Raw genomic sequence first — 17084 nt, forward strand, 5'->3', positions numbered from 1 at the left:
TATGGAGATGGAGTTAAAGGCTTCAGGATCTGGTCTCCATCAGAGAAAAGGGTCATTTTGAGCAGAAATGTAGTCTTTGACGAAAAATCTGTGCTTAGACCCATTGTGAAGCCTATAACTGCAACAGAAACTGATACCATTGATAAACAGGTGGAGTTTCAAGTCATACAGAGTGAGAGTGGCTTGAAGGAACAAGAGTTAGAAGCAGAAGTAGAGCTACCAGAGACTACACCATCAGTTTCTCAACCATCTGAAGCTACACATCGTAGCTTAGCTCAAGATCGACCAAGGAGGGTTGGAGTTAAGCCACCTACACTAGTGGAAAAATGACCATTTGCATCGGCCGTTGGCCGATGCAAAAGCCCTCGATGCAAATGTGTTTGCATCACATTTGCATCGGCCGTTGGCCGATGCAAAAGCCCTCGATGCAAATGTGTTTGCATCACATTTGCGTCGGCCCTTTAAAACGGCCGATGCAAATGCATCTTATTTGCATCTGCCCTTTAAAACGGCCGATGCAAATGATGTAGCATTTGCATCACATTTTTAAAAGGGACGATGCAAATGCAGTCTCATTTGCATCAGCCCTTTTAAACGGGCGATGCAAAGGTCATTTAAAAAAAACATAATAATTTGGATTGAATGGAGCTCTATAATATAGCAAATAACTTGGTGGCACACTTCGATCTTCGCTCGTGGAGTAAGAGCTGACACAGAATCAACACAAATAAGATCTACAACACCAAATCTGCACATACGATCTGCAACTGAAATATGGCAATGTTGTTAGACCTCAAGATTAATAATAGAGATAAACTATCAAAATAGACTTATGATTTTTGGAGAAGTATTAATTTAGGCTCCACGTACAAAATAGCACTGATATAGGCTTAACGTTTAAAAAAGATATCAATTTAGGCCTCGATAACTGAATGAGACATTTCATTACTATTACTCCGTTAAGTTCTGTCAATTGTAATAAGAATGACGTGTCCAACCCGTTATCGAAGCCTAAACTGATATCTTTTTTAAACGTTAAGCCTATAATGGTGCTATTTTGTACGGTGAAACCTAAATTGATATTTTCCCAAAAACCATAAGCCTATTTTAGTACTTTATCCCTTAATAATAACATCTTTAGAAGTATTTAATGCCAGAATTCACTACCATACTAACAAAGCCTCAATTAGTTTCATCCATCATAAAAAAAACATAAAAACAAATTAAGTTCATCAACAGACAAGCGTAAGAATTGGCTTTTGTATATATACTAACACAAATTAAGGTATGGTAGTTGAACAATATGTAATTTCAAATGCAAATAAAGAAATGGTATGAGTCACAGCTCTTGCAACCTCCTTGAATCCATGTATTCATGCACATTCCATCAATCATTGAGCGAATTAACAAAAGAAAAAGAGATATTTATACAATCTTAGAATGTGTACCAAGACCAAGAAAGATATGATCATTACCTAACTCTTTGGCTCCATTTAATAGATTGAGCTTCACAAGCAGCTGTATATCACCACTTTTGGCATCCTTATATTTTCCTGCCTTAGTGAATAGCACATTTAAATGGTATGAGTCACAGCTCTTGCAACCTCCTTGAATCCATGTATTCCTGCACATTCCATCAATCATTGAGCGAATTAACAAAAAAAAAAAAAAGAGATATTTATACAATCTTAGAATGTGTACCAAGACCAAGAAAGATATGATCATTACCTAACTCTTTGGCTCCATTTAATAGATTGAGCTTCACAAGCAGCTGTATATCACCACTTTTGGCATCCTTATATTTTCCTGCCTTACTTTCTGTGCAACCAGTTTCTAGTTTAACATACAAACGTGCATAGGTTCGGTTTTCATACAAAATCCACGAAACAAAAGATAAACCATAGAAATAAAGTGGGATTCCAAATAACTGGATGTAAATGGTTCTGAGGGTAACATAACAGGACGTGTGCTTACTGTGTTTATCAGCAAATGAATTGTCCACTCGCATAGATATTAAAAGAGGCATAATGATCATTGGTCATTCAGTAATGATGCTTTGATGGTGTTTTACCCAGAACCAGATGATATTTATCTGGGTGTTAACACTATTTATTTATAAGGTAAACGACATTGATGAATTGATTTATGGTGAGAAATTCTACATATGTCAAGAGGGTTAACACGATTACAGAAATCAGAGAACATAGGAAAATAAATTATGAATCAAGAAAACTAAGAGATGGATCAAACTAATACAAGTTAAGTTTTCAATCCAATTCCTGTTGTCAAGAAAAAAAAAGTGAAATGGGGCTTGGGCTTATTATGAAAAGATCAAATATACATTCTTCTCCCTATCAACGCTCCAACATGCTCGCATAATAGAAGATGATGATGCACTTCAAGAGATTACCAAAAATGAAATTTACAACAGGGAAAAAAAAATGAAAGAATTCCAATGGGATGCTGTAGGATTTTCTTCAGAGATGAAATTTATCTCATATCAGCATTTTAAGTAAAATTCTAAAGGTAATTTCATCGAATAGGTTATGTGCATGCTAAAAAATAAGCGAGAAACATAGATGAAAGATGAGGATAAATCATAAGCAAGGTGTAATATGACCATTTGCATGGGTCATTTAGGTTTCTCACAAGGGTTCTAATAAATGTGATGATGTTAGGTTTGGCACAAGGGTTCTAATTCTTGCTGCAATAAGTGATCTAAACCTAGCAAAATCCAGGCTAGGTTACAATCATCAACATCATTTGTTCCACTGATAGAAACTAAGCCAACCAGGTCTGGAAATGCAAAATATCAAAATCACAAGCGTAAAGAAGAATTATAGTAAGTTTCATATTTCAATCAAGCTACAGAACAATTCTTTCAGAAAAATAAAAATCAAATCAAATACACCTCAAATTTGGAGCTTCAAGTATAATCATACCTAACCAACATAATCTGAAAGTAAAAGAAGAATCGAAAAACAAGGCATATATTGAAGTGAAATTTTACCAAAAGTACCAGAAATAAGAAGGATGGCAAGGTTGGAATCGGGAGAGCCAGTGAGGTAGGTGTTGAGTCCACCAAATTACAGTGCAATAAATCCTAACCCATAAAATCACTAAAACACATATCAATTAAGGGGAAAATCCCTAAATCCATTCAAAATTTAAAAAAATCCATTCAAATTAAATTAAACCCATGCAAAATCAAATCAAATTCTCACTCAAACATAATAAGTTAACTTACCTAAATTGAACCAAACCCCAGCGCTTGACGGTAGAGATAGAGCGTTCAAATGAAGCTAATCAGCCCGAGAGAGAGAAAGAGAGATTAATCGAACTGATGTGAAGGGCTAATTGGTCCAATGAGAGCAACTGTTAATCCACTACAGACTAATCCTAGTTCAACACTCCCATTGTGCTAATTCAACACTCCCATTTCGCTAATTTCTCTTTAATTTGATACGAATCCACGATGTAGAAAATTGGCCAAACTCTGCATACTTCGATTGAGTGAAAGGAAGACCATGAAAAGGAGAACAGAGAATAGAGGAAGGGAGACGAGATCCTAGGGAACGGAAGCTTGATCGGAACTCTCGATTGAGTCTCGTGGATAGGAAGCTGCGATTTGAGTAGGAAGCAGAAGATTAGAAGGTCGGCTAAGTGGGATGAAAAACCCTAAAATCCAAATTTATATTAGTGACCCAATTAATTGCAAAATATCTCCTCTTATTTTCTTAAATTTTTAAATTTAGTCTAATACTATTTTTAAATGAATCAGTTGATATTTGCATCGGTCCTTTTGAAAGGACCGATGCAAATAATATAGGTATTTGCATTGTTCCTTATAAAGGGGCCGATGCAAATGATTCAAATGATATTTGCATCGGTCCGTTTAAAAGGGCCGATGCAAATAATACAGTTATTTGCATCGGTCCCTGTTAAAGGGCCGATGCAAATATTGAATGTCATGACATTTGCATCGGCCCCAAACAAACGGCCGATGCAAATAGACCTTTTGCATCGGTCCCAAATAAACGGCCGATGCAAATGGACCTTTTGCATCGCACTTTATAAGGGCCGATGCAAATGTGTCGATGCAAATGTCCATTTTTCCACTAGTGCTAAGAGGTATGAGGACATGGTGGGCTATGCACTACAGGTTGCTGAAGAGGTGGACACTCGTGAACCATCAACTTACCAGGAAGCTGTTTCAGGCGCCGATTCTGAGAAATGGCTTGCTGCTATGGGAGATGAGATGGAATCCCTTCATAAGAATCAAACTTGGGATTTAGTCATACCACCTCCAGGGAGAAAGATTATCACTTGCAAGTGGGTTCTCAAGATAAAGGAAGGGATATCACCTGCAGAGGGAGATAAGTATAAGGCTAGAGTTGTTGCTAGAGGTTTCAATCAAAGAGAAGGAGTGGATTATAATGAGATATTCTCACCAGTAGTCAGACACACCTCTATTAGAGTGTTGCTAGCTATAGTTACACATCAGGATTTGGAGCTTGAGCAACTTGATGTAAAGACAGCCTTTCTGCATGGAGATTTGGAGGAAGAGATCTACATGACCCAACCAGATGGTTTCCAGATTCCTGGGAAGGAGAATTATGTTTGCAAGTTGAAGAAGTCCTTGTATGGACTTAAGCAGTCTCTCAAGCAGTGGTATAAGAGGTTTGATAGCTACATGATGCAGCTGGGCTACACCAGGAGCCCATATGATTGTTGTGTCTATTACAATAAACTGGAAGATGAGTCTTTTATCTATCTGTTGTTGTATGTAGATGACATGTTGATAGCTGCAAGGAAGAAGCAAGACATTCAGAAGTTGAAGGGTCTTCTCAGCGTAGAGTTCGAGATGAAGGATTTAGGCGCAGCTCGGAAAATTCTGGGAATAGAGATTTACAGGGACAGAAGCAAAAGGAAACTTTTTCTGTCACAGAAGGGCTATATTCAGAAGATCTTGTCAAGATTTGGCATGTCTACCGCAAAGCCCATAAATACTCCTAGTGCTGCAAGTGCACATCTGTCTATTGCTTTTGCACCTAAGACTGCTGAAGAGAAGGAGTACATGTCTCGAGTTCCCTATGCTAGTGCAGTAGGAAGCTTGATGTATGCAATGGTCTGCACTAGACCTGATCTTGCACAGTCTGTTAGTGTTGTTAGCAGGTTTATGGGTGAACTTGGCAAGGAGCATTGGCAAGCTGTGAAGAGGATCTTTCGGTACCTAAAAGGTACATCTGACGTTGGTCTCCTTTATGGAGGTGATACAGAGTGTTTGGTGACAGGTTTTTCAGACTCTGATTATGCTAGAGATGTTGACACTAGAAGATCTATGACTGGTTATGTTTTCACTCTTGGCGGTTCAGTTGTCAGTTGGAAAGCTACTTTGCAGCCTACAGTGACTTTGTCTACTACAGAAGCAGAGTATATGGCACTGACTGAAGCTGCTAAGGAGGGGATTTGGCTTAAAGGACTGGTTAGTGATCTTGGTTTACATCATGATCAGGCTACAGTGTATTGTGACAGCTTGAGTGCAATCTGTTTAGCCAAGGATCAGGTTCATCATGAGAGGACCAAGCATATAGACGTGAGGTATCATTTTCTGAGAAGTGAGAAGAGAGTCAAGGTGAAGAAGGTAGGCACTGCTGACAATCCGGCTGACATGTTTACCAAGCCTGTTCCACAGAGCAAGTTTCAACACTGTTTGGACTTGCTAAACGTTAGAGATTACTAGTTGCCCTGTGGGGGCAACTCTGAGGCAGAGGGAGAAGTCTGTTCATCTGGCACTGTCATGGGTGCATCTGTTATGTTTTCAGGAGGATTCAAGTCAAGGTGGAGATTTTCCGTAATGCCTTGAATCAGTATATCCCGTTTTCTATTCGGAGTAGGATTTGGGTTTTCGGATTCCTAGTTGGATTAGGATCATGGGTTCCTAGTTGGATTGGGATCATGGGTTCCTAGTTGGATTAGGATTGGGATCATGATCCTAGTGGGATTAGGATCATGTATTCCTAGTGGGATTAGGTTAGATTGGGTATTATAAATACCCCATTATGTAACCTAATCATTGTAATCTGATTTTCGCCTCCTAAATAATACTATTCTCCTTCTGCCCGTGGACTAGCCAACACAATGTTGGTGAACCACGTAAATCTGTGTTTTTTTATTGTTTATTTATTTATCTTTCATTAATTCCGCACAACACCTTATTTATCTTTGATACTTTACTTTTGTTATTTGTGTTCATGTATATATCAATATGCAATTAAATTAACATTAATTGTTTACATTTGACCAATAGATTTTTGGGTCCTTTTATTTTATTTTTTACTATTTCTTCTTCTTTTTTTGAGAATTTTTTTACTATTTCTGATTTTTATTGTATTTTAGGAGTTAATTATTATTATTATTTTGTATTTTTTTTTGTATTTTCTTTATTTTTTTATTGGTAAGTTTTTTTAGTGGATTTAGTGGGGGAAATGGCGAAGAATATGGAAGAATGAAAGTGTAAGTTGTTAGGAAAAAAAGTATGTAATATAGTATTTTGTAGTGTTATTTTGTAAACTTGATATACAACGTGTCACTTAAAATAACTTGAAATACGTCAGTGAATTCTATGTCATGAGAGATTTTCAATAGTATATTCAAAGTGAACTACTTGTAATTTTGCATTCAAAATAGAATTAATTACATTCAATTGATAGGTTAGTTGCATTCCATTGAAATGGTTGTTAAAGCATTCAATTAGAGAATGTTAATAAATTCCAAAATCCATTAAGTCAAACCAAAGAATGGAGAGAATGGAAAATGGGAGCTAGAAAGAGGAAGTTGTAGAGATGAGAGCAGGAGTAGTCGGCCTAAAAAGTAGTATTCCTATCATAAAAAAATGTCTATTCAAAAGTGCGTGGTGGGAGAGTAGGTGGTGCCTATGGTTTAGTACTTCATACAGCAGTCTTGCGTGAATCTTTTTTTTTCAGTGCTTCCAAAGGGGCACCAGCTCCCCCTTTTGGTCGATGTCCTTTCGAAATGGGAAAGGTTCGGAGATCTCAAGCAACGCGTTTAAAAAAAAGAAAACAAACGGTTGTAACAGGTGGATTTAATTGTATTCAATTGACTGATTATTTATAGGATGTTGTTATACCTAGCCACCAATTTCCACCTCTATCCCCGTGAAAGGACGAAAATACCCTTAGAGCTTTTGGGGTGAGAAATTGGATCATTTTTCCTCTCCCGGTACGCGGACGTGAAGTAATCACGTCTCACCTTATGGTGAGGCGTGAGGCTATCACGCCTCACCACATGGGGAGGCGTGAGGCTATCACGCCTCACCACATGGTAAGCGTAATAGCCTCATGCCTCCCCATGTGGTGAGGCATGATAACCTCACACCCGCGTATCGGGATAGGGAAAAATTGCTTTACGGATTACTCGAATTATTACGGATTACTCGGATTACTCGAATTATTTTTGGATTACTCGGATTATTTTTGGATTACTCGAATTATTGTGGATTACTCGGATTACTAGAATTATCGTGGAATACTCGGATTACTCGAATTATTTAGGATTACTCGAATTAACCTTTTAAAAATAAGATTCTACTCGCATTAACCTTTTATAACTAAAAATTAACAACATAAACATTAAAATTAATTAATAAACAAAACATAGTACATATAATCTCAAAAGTTCTACTATAATAAAAACATATATCAGTTCGCCCAGCGCCATGCGTCCATGAACTCATCCATCTCCTCATCATGTCGGTCGGCGGCCAATCGCTGAGTGATACGCCACAGTCGGCTAACCCACTGCAGAAAGATAAATATTAAAAAACAAACAGATGTAAACTAATAATAAATAATAATAAAACTTACATATTCACCGTTGGAGCGAGCAAGCTGCACCAGTCCATCCTGTGGGGCATGCAGGAGATGAGAATGTGAATATCGTATGTACCAGTCCATGTATGCCGCATCACAAGCAGTGGGATCGTATCAATCGAGCTACGGTCCTCATCAGCTTTGGGACGTTTGCTGGTCCCTGGAATAAATAATAATAATAATAATAATTTAAATAATACTAAAATTTAAATAATACTAAACTTTAAATAATACTAAAACATTTAAATAATACTGAAACATTTAATACTATACTAAAATTAAAAATACTTGTACTCGCAAAGCAACCACCTCTGCGTCCTCTGCTCGAGCCCTGGGTCGGCTGGTCATCGCCAGCCTCACTATCACCACCAGATACCGGTCGTCTCTGTGCCTCGGCTAACTCCTAAAAATAATCATCGACAATGGCTTGACCCATATCTCTATCATCAGAAGAATCCGCCTCCGCCTCTCGCCTAATCTCGGGCTGATCCAACACAACCTCCTCAATCAAAGCCCTCTGCACCTGCTGCGTCGCAGCCCCTCTCCATCTACGACCTGATACATCAATACCACGCAATCTCGTATGGCATGGTGTATCCTTCTCCGCATCCATATCAAGACGACATGCTGATGACGGGATAGTTTTCCCTGCAACAATCGGCCGCTCCGTCTACCCGTTAAAATTTAAAAAACATTGAATTTAAAACAAATATAATTTACAACATTTTAATTTAACTAAAAATAAAATTTTAAAAAACTAAAATAAACTATAATTAAATAAACATACAAAATAAATAAACAACTATTAAAATAAAAATTATAACATATAAATTATAATCAAATAGTTTAAACACATTTAAATTAAATTAATGTTATTTAAAAATAAATAAAACTAACCAAGGGTCGGGCGTATGAACATCACACCCCACCCTTGGTTCAGGCGTGATAGCCACACGTCCGAACCAAGGGTGGGACGTATGAACATAACGCCTCCCCATAGGTTCGGGCGTATGAGTATCACGCCCGAACCAAGGGTAGGGCGTGATGTTCATACGCCCGACCTTTGGTTCGGGCGTGATACTCACACGCCCGACCCTCGATTTCGACGTTTTTCCTTAAATCGAAACAGAACCAAAACGGAAGCAAAAATCGAAAACAAAAACGGTAAATCGTACCAATTGTGCTTTGCCTTTACCACCCCTCCCACGATCCATGATTTGGTTGAGAAATTAGTATGGATTTGATCGATTAGAGTTTTGGATGTTTGAGAGCTTTTGGGAATTTTCAGAAATAAGGCAAAGGGTATTTCGATCTATTCACGGGGCTAGGGGTGGGATTTTGTGGCTATGTATAGTAATTCACTTATTTATATGAATTAATCTATCTGTAACGTTTTTCTAATATATATAGGGTAAATAATTTATTAGTCCCTACTTTTTATCTAATAAACTGTTTAGTCCCCCTATTTTGAAAAACACATTATAAGGTCCCTAACTTTTGTCAATATTAATGATTTGGTCATTTTGTCTTGTTCTTTTAGACTTGTAACTGTTATATTTGGCATAAACAGACAGATATAAAATAACTGAGTAACATGATCATTTTGTGTTGTGGTTGTCCTAAAAGCTCAGATATGTTCGGTTAAAAATCTAAAAAGTATAAATAAAAAGACCAAAGAGTTAATATTGGCAAAAGACATGGATCTTAAAATGTGTTTTTTAAAGGCCTAATGCTTCCCTATAGCCCCATTAACTTGTCCAAATTGGTCATTTTACCCCCTCAACTCATCGAATATCCTATTTACTCATTAACTCCATAAAAGTGGTATTTCTCACCCCCTCAACTTGTCTATTTATTCCCCCAACTCATAGAATGTTCTATTTACCTCCTTAACTCCATAAAAGTGTTATTTTTTACCCCTTACAATTCGTTATCGAAGCCTAAATTGATAACTTTTTTTAAAGGCTTAATGCTTCTCCAGCCCCCTTAACTTGTCCAAATTGGTCATTTTACCTCTCCAACTCATCGAATGTCCTATTTACCCCCTTAACTCCGTAAAAACGGTATTTCTTAACCCCTTAACTTGTCCAAGTTTGTCATTTTACTCATTTTCAACTCATCGAATATCCTATTTACCCTCTTAACTGCATAAAAGTGGTATTTCTCACCACTTATGATCTTATTTACCCTCTTAACTCCATAAAAATGGTATTTCTTATCCCTTTATAGTAAGTCAAAAAAATTGAAAAGAGAAAGAACGAATAAAAAATACAAATAACAAGAACATTAATATAAACAAGTTAAATACATTATATGTAGGGATAATGTACCAAAATAGACCTATGATTTTTAAGAAAGTATCAATTTAGGTTCCATTTACAAAATAGCATAAATATAAGTTTAACGTTTAAAAAAGTTATCAATTTAAACTTCGATAACAGATTGTAAGAGGTGAAAAATACCACTTTTATGAAGTTAAGGGGGTAAATAGAACATTCTATAAGTTGGGGGGATAAATGGACAAGTTGAGAGGGTGAGAAATACCACTTTTATGAAGTTAAGGGTGTAAATAGGACCTTCGATGAGTTGATGGGGTAAAATGACCAATTTAGACAAGTTAAAGGGGCTAGGGAAGCATTAGGCCTTTTTTAAACGTTAAACCTATATATATGCTATTTTGTAAGTGGAACCTAAATCACTACAAGAAAAACGCTGATCTGCTACAGAAAAATTAGTAGCAGAATAACGAAATTCCGTAGCAGATGACGGTCAGCTACAGATCTCCTACAAATGCTAATCTGTAGCAGAAAGGCTCGTAGGGAATCTTCTCCTACAGAAATTACGTTCTGTAGGAGAACTCTCCTACAGAAAGTCACCTACAGATTGTTGTAGGAGACATTTCCTACATATATTTTGCTACTAAAACTCCGTAGGAGATTCAACTACATAATAACAGAATCACCTACATATCATATCATCTAATACGACATTCGTAGGAGATTTTTTATCTCTTTCTTGTAAAATGTATTATTAAAATAAAATTAAATATAATTTGAATTGAAAGGAACTCTATATACATATATAAGAATATTCTGATAAAACTAAAATAAAATTTTCAATATCCTAAATTACATTCTTGAGAAAATTTGAAGTATGGCAATATATTTGGCGAATAACATCAAGAAACAGACTAGGAGAATACAATACAAGTGACGGAAATACCTAAATTATGAAATTAATTTGCATCAAGTTTCAGACTAAGAAATTCAGTATCGAAGTTCAGTTGATAATACACTTATATGTTAAACCTATATATCCTAATATGCATAATCTTCCATTGCCCTGCTTAGCTCAATAATATTAGCAATCTCAAGGTCCATGACTTCCACCCGTGCATTAAGCTGCTTCAACCCCTGTAAATGAAGATATCTTAACATCGAAAAATTAAGAAATTAGTAAAAGAAATTCTATAGCTTAGAGTGAAACCAGACTTCTCCTTCTCGTACACAGCACCATTAGACAGACACATATCTCATACAGTTGCTAGATAACATATTTTACCTGACAGGCTCAATAACTCATTAAAGTTTTCTAATATGCATCAAAAAGTTCACTAGAGTGTATATTTGCAAAATAAACACATGCCTCAATAACAATAAGGTACCCTTCAAACAGGAAATACCACTATGAACCCAAAGAAATAACATGCTAATTTAGTGGGGTTTCATTACCTATTTTGAAGTGTAACTTCATAAAGTGTAATCCAAAATTAAGAAACTATATACACATTAAAGAAAACCCAATAAGAAAATGTTTTAAAATAAAAATCTGACCTTTTGGATTTGCTCCAAAACAGAAACTTCATATGCCCCACATTATCACCACATATACATATTTTGACAGGTCTGACCATTCAAATTCTTGAGGGGTTTGGTCTGCATTCAGAGAACCAATTCAAAAATAAGAATTCTTCAAGCAAATATTAAGGTTTAAATTGAACATATAAATTACATTGAGCAGCCAGTCGACTTGGGAACTCTTCTTGCCACCGATCCAAACAACCACATAGATCTAAGAATCTTTACGTATGAAGAGCCTGGTTAAACTTTGAGTGAATAAATGATAATCAATGGTCATCGATAATCAAAGGAAAACATCAATTTGAAATCAAAGACCAAAAACGAGCCATCAAAAGTGAACATTGAAAGGGTAAAGTCGATCAAAACCAGTATTTCCGTGACCGAACAAAGTAGGCAGACGACCTGTTTTAGTAAATCTGCAGAAACAGAAAAAAAATAAAATAGGTTTATTAGATATAGAACACAGCTTGGAAAAAAGTTCGAAGATCTGAATCATACCGATGCTTAAAGACACGGCAAGAGTGAATCCATTAACAAACGAACCAAAAATGATATCCAGAAACAACGACCGACTGAATAAACGGAAGGGTATTCGAGATTCATGAAAAACAGAGACGAAAATGGAAGCTCAACAGCCTCAACTGATTCGCAGACGAAACGCGTTGAAGGAGGCGGCTGCCCTTGAGAGAAACTGAATTCCTTTGAAGGAGGCGGCTGCTTCGTAAATTAGAAAATAGGAAGAAAAAGCCAGTATGAGGATATGTGATGGAAGACCTAGGGTAATATGCTGAAAAGGCGAATTTGCCCTTTTAAATGGCATCGATTTTCTTACTTTTTGAATTATTTTTTTATTAGCAACACGGACAGCAAGTCAAATGGATTTTGTTTTGTGTCCATTATGTAAATGTAAATTATACATAACAAATTTAAATAAATTTTCATGAAAATATTTTTTCAAATATTTTTTATTGTGTGTCAATTTTATATTACATTATTAAGTTGTGTGTAATTTTATTACTACTGAATTCATTTAAAATTAAGCGATAAAAAAAATAAAAATAAATATAAATATATTTACATCAAAAAAAAAATATATAAAGTATATTATTATTATTATTTAACTCCTACAAATTAATATGTAGGAGAAACAATTAAATTGTAGGAGATTTTATGTGAGTTATGGAGGGAATCTTTCCTCCAAAATTCTCCTACAGCATTTTACGTTTTGTAGGAGACTCGGTAGGAGATCTCCTACCGAACGTGTTTGTAGGAGAAACCGTAGCTCTTTTCTATATTTCCTATGGATTTACTTTCCGTAGCAGATTCCCGTAGGAGATCAGTGTTTTTCTTGTAGTGAATTGATACTTCCCCAAAAATCATAGGCCTATTTTGGTATATTATCCCTACATATAATGTATTTAACTTGTTCATATTAATGTTCTTGTTATTTGTATTTTTTATTCGTTCTTTCTCTTTTTAACTTTTTTGATTAACTATAAAGGGATAAGAAATACCATTTTTATGGAGTTAAGAGGGCAAATAGGATCATAAGTGGTGAGAAATACCACTTTTATGGAGTTAAGGGGGTAAATAGGATATTCGATGAGTTGAAAATGGGTAAAATGATAAATTTGGACAAGTTAAGGGGGTGAGAAATACCATTTTTATGGAGTTAAGATGGCAAATAGGACATTCGATGAGTTGGAGGGGTAAAATGATTTGGACAAGTTAAAGGGACTGGAGAAGCATTAAGCCTTTTTTTAAAATAGGGGACCAAACAGTATATTAGGTAAAAAGTAGGGAACTAATAAATTATTTGCCCATATATATACGAATAAGGACCGGATTATTTTGTACAATTCCGTCTTTTGTGATTCTAACTAATACGTTTTAGGGGGAAAGATAATCACATGATTGCAAAAAATATTCTCACAATAAAACCTTTTTTTTTGTTGATCTTTTTGTGATGTAATTTTGGTATTTAAAGGAAAATTTTAAGTTGATTCAAAAAAATGGAAAATTTTAAGTTGGTAAACTTAATATAAATATGCAATAATAAGAAATTTTAAGATTTTCCATGTATATTAATATGCAAATTAAATGTTTATCTTTAATACTTTTATTGTTTGTGTTCATGTATATCGATATGCAAATTAACATTAATTGTTTTGAGTCCTTTTATTTTACTTTTTGCTATTTCTGGTTTTTATTACATTTTAGGAGTTGATTATTATTACTTTTTGTATTTTCTTTATGTTTTTTTGGTTAAGTTTTTTAGGAGATTTAGTGGGTGAAATGGTGAAGAATGTGGAAGAAACTTCTTTTTTAAAGAAAATATGGAAGAATTAAAGCGTATGTTTTTGGGAAAAAAATATATGCAATATAGCATGTAGTGTTATTTTGTTAAATGGTACTTAGAATAACTTGAAATGCGTCAATATATTTTATGTCATGAGAACTTTCCAACGGTATATTATAAGTTCAAAACAGACAATGAATGAATGAGAAATTAAAGCTTAAAATGAACTACTAGGAATTAATGTTGCATTCAAAATTTAAAACGTTGGAATTATGTTGCATTCAATTGAGATGGTTGTAATGGTTGGGCTTAATAGAATTTAATTGAAACAGTTGTGACAGCTGGATTTAATTGCTTTTAATTGACTGATTAATTACATGCATTAGTATGTCTGTAACGTTTTTCAAAATAAAAAATACATTATTATTTTGTCCAATTCGGTCATTTGAGAGTATTGCAAACCAGCAAAATTTTCCTTCCAAAAACGCAGAGCACATTGTTCTTATCTTCTCACTCTGGCGTTCTTCTGATCTTGGCTCCGATGATAGCTACGTGCATGATTCGAGTTCGCCTACATTGTTGTTGTATAATAGGGAACGATTTGATCCTTATAGGACAAATTATATCTTAAGGAAACTGAGTAATTTCAGGCCTCAACACAACTAACTTCTGTATCGTGTTGATTCAGATGTAAGAGTTCTTATTTTTTATTTTAAATTTCTACTTATGATATTCAGTTCGTTCTATAATCGATAATACTTCAGTTTATATTCCGTTTATCTTTATGGAGTAACTGTGATCTAACAATAAATGTTTAAGTTCGATTTTCAATCATAGTTAGAAATGTACATATTTCAACCCTAATTATTTACGTGAATCGTGTGATCGTATCATAACGCATTTTAACAACCCAATATTCAATACGCATCAAGAGACAAATTCAAATATCCTTATCAATAAAATTCATAACTAACATTCCATTAGATTTTATATAATTTCAGAAGAACAACTAACATCACAATCTTGAGTCCCGTTACAGATGAATCAATTGAGCTAAACTCGATCAACAACCATAACCCCTTATTAATTACCCGAAATTCCCCTCACTATTAACCATAACCCTTTATTTTTGACCTAAATTCCCCTCACTATTACATACATTGGAAAAACAATTCAACTTTTCCAAGAATAACAAGCAACAACAGAAGTACTATTAGGTTTATCAAACAAGCAAGGACCATCAGAAAGAACAGACTAAAAACAAGTATTACATCTTTCTTCATCTCTAGCACTTTCATAAATATTGAAATAATGAAACTGTGCATCCCATGAAAACCCGCAAAAGAAGAGTATATGGCGAAATATTTGATTTTTTTTTGTACAATATTTTTTCTTTTATTTTCACGTCTAATCATATGTTTGTGATTTGTTACTAATATACGATAAAATGACGCATATATAAAGTGTATATAAGAAGATTCATAGCCGAGAAAACCGTTTGATTAATTATTTCTCAAATTGACCTAACCGGTCAATATTATGGGGGTAAAATTTCTCTTGACCTTCAATGTTGAATAAAATTACACTATTTTAGACATTGGAGAAAGTTGCTATTGGCTATAAGCATTACGGGTTTTTTTTCACCTTATCCCTTTTCGAATTAAACCGGTTTATAATCCGAACTCATTAAGCATCAACCCTAATTCTTTTAATTCATGGGTTATAAGAATTGTGTTATCGTGTCAAAAACCAAATATTCAATACACATCAAGAGACTAATTCAAAATGCAACAAATATACAAAATCCAAATTCAAATATCCTTATCAAATACAAGATTAATAAAATCCATAACAAACATTCCATTAGATTTTGTATAATTCCAGTAGAACAACATCACAATCTTGAGGCCTATATTACATATGAATCAATTGAGCTAAACTCAATTAATAACGATAACCCCTTATTAATTGAGCTAAATTCCCCTCACTATTATATGCATCAGATGTTGTCACGACATCGATAATTTGCGGCGATTGTGAGCATGTATTTCCCTCCAGTTTAGTTTGTTACGCCTTAGCAGCCAGTTTAATCAATAAGTTAAATTTCAAGTTCTTGACGAAGTTTCATGCTCAGAACACGTTTGAACGTCGTTTTAATTTCATTCTTGCCCTAAGACTTGAGTATGTAAGTCGAGATACTATCATTCCCTCGATGTAATCCAGCTAAGTAAGTCCGCAATGTTCTGATTCATATTTCTGTCTTGTTTCAATTATGAGTTTGTTACACCTTAGCTGCGGATTTAATCAACAAGCTAAAAACCAAGTTCTAGGCGAAGTTTCCATACTCATTTTAATTTCAACCCTAATTCTTTAGGGGAATCGTGTTATCATATCATAACGCATTTTAACAACCCAATATTCAATAAGCATCAAGAGACAAATTCAAATATCCTTTAGATTTTATATAATTTCAGAAGAACAACTGATGAGGGCATCGCGAACAAGTACCGCGAGGGAAAGATGAAAAGGACTTTGAAAAGAGAGTCAAAGAGTGCTTGAAATTGTCGGGAGGGAAGCGGATGGGGGCCGGCGATGCGCCCCGGTCGGATGTGGAACGGTCACAAGCCGGTCCGCCGATCGGCTCGGGGCGCGGACCGACGCAGATTGAAACGGCGGCGTAAGCCCGGGCCTTCGAAACGCCTGCGGAGATGCCGCCGCATCTAAGCCCGAGCTCGGAGCCAAGAGACGAGGACAATGAGAGCCGGGGTAACCAGCCAAGCACGCGAGGCTTGCTCACCAGGACGCGGAGCGCATCTCCAAATACGCGGGGCGCATCTCCAAGTATGCGGGGCATGAAACCAGAGCCCGAAGTGAAGAGTGTCCAGGAGGCCGACTATGCGGGGCGTACCACCAGGGACGCCACGCGTGAAGTCTATCAACGGGAGTCACCAAGATCAGAGGCTCCAATATGCGGGGCGTGACTCCAGGAACGCCACGAGTGAAGTGCTCTTCGAAAACTCTCCAATCTCAGTA

The 17084-nt window shown here is 35.6% G+C and overlaps 1 protein-coding gene and 2 long non-coding RNA genes across 8 annotated transcripts; 1 reads left to right on the forward strand and 2 right to left on the reverse strand.

Annotated features, from left to right (window-relative positions):
* Positions 1 to 602: 602 nt before the first annotated feature.
* On the reverse strand, positions 603 to 3647 carry LOC136233262 (uncharacterized). 6 transcript variants are annotated; one of them, XR_010690758.1, is made up of 5 exons: positions 3248 to 3647; positions 3011 to 3103; positions 1729 to 1818; positions 1476 to 1624; positions 603 to 767 (listed from the first exon to the last, which is right to left on the reverse strand). It is a non-coding gene; the product is annotated as an uncharacterized lncRNA (long non-coding RNA). The 6 variants fall into 6 exon arrangements; XR_010690760.1 differs by lacking the exon at positions 603 to 767 and adding an exon at positions 1337 to 1358; XR_010690756.1 differs by lacking the exon at positions 603 to 767 and having other exon boundaries at positions 965 to 1624; positions 3020 to 3103.
* A 7281-nt stretch (positions 3648 to 10928) lies between these two features.
* LOC136231983 (uncharacterized) lies at positions 10929 to 12515 on the reverse strand. The gene is made up of 4 exons (XR_010690211.1): positions 12251 to 12515; positions 11904 to 12168; positions 11726 to 11827; positions 10929 to 11305 (listed from the first exon to the last, which is right to left on the reverse strand). It is a non-coding gene; the product is annotated as an uncharacterized lncRNA (long non-coding RNA).
* A 4039-nt stretch (positions 12516 to 16554) lies between these two features.
* LOC136233589 (uncharacterized) lies at positions 16555 to 16809 on the forward strand. Its single transcript, XM_066023324.1, is given in 2 exon segments — positions 16555 to 16670; positions 16672 to 16809. Coding segments are annotated over 2 exon segments (165 nt in total). The 5' UTR covers positions 16555 to 16643.
* Positions 16810 to 17084: the final 275 nt, after the last annotated feature.

Source organism: Euphorbia lathyris, chromosome 6, assembly GCF_963576675.1.
Source record: "Euphorbia lathyris chromosome 6, ddEupLath1.1, whole genome shotgun sequence".
Taxonomy (NCBI): Eukaryota; Viridiplantae; Streptophyta; class Magnoliopsida; order Malpighiales; family Euphorbiaceae; genus Euphorbia; species Euphorbia lathyris.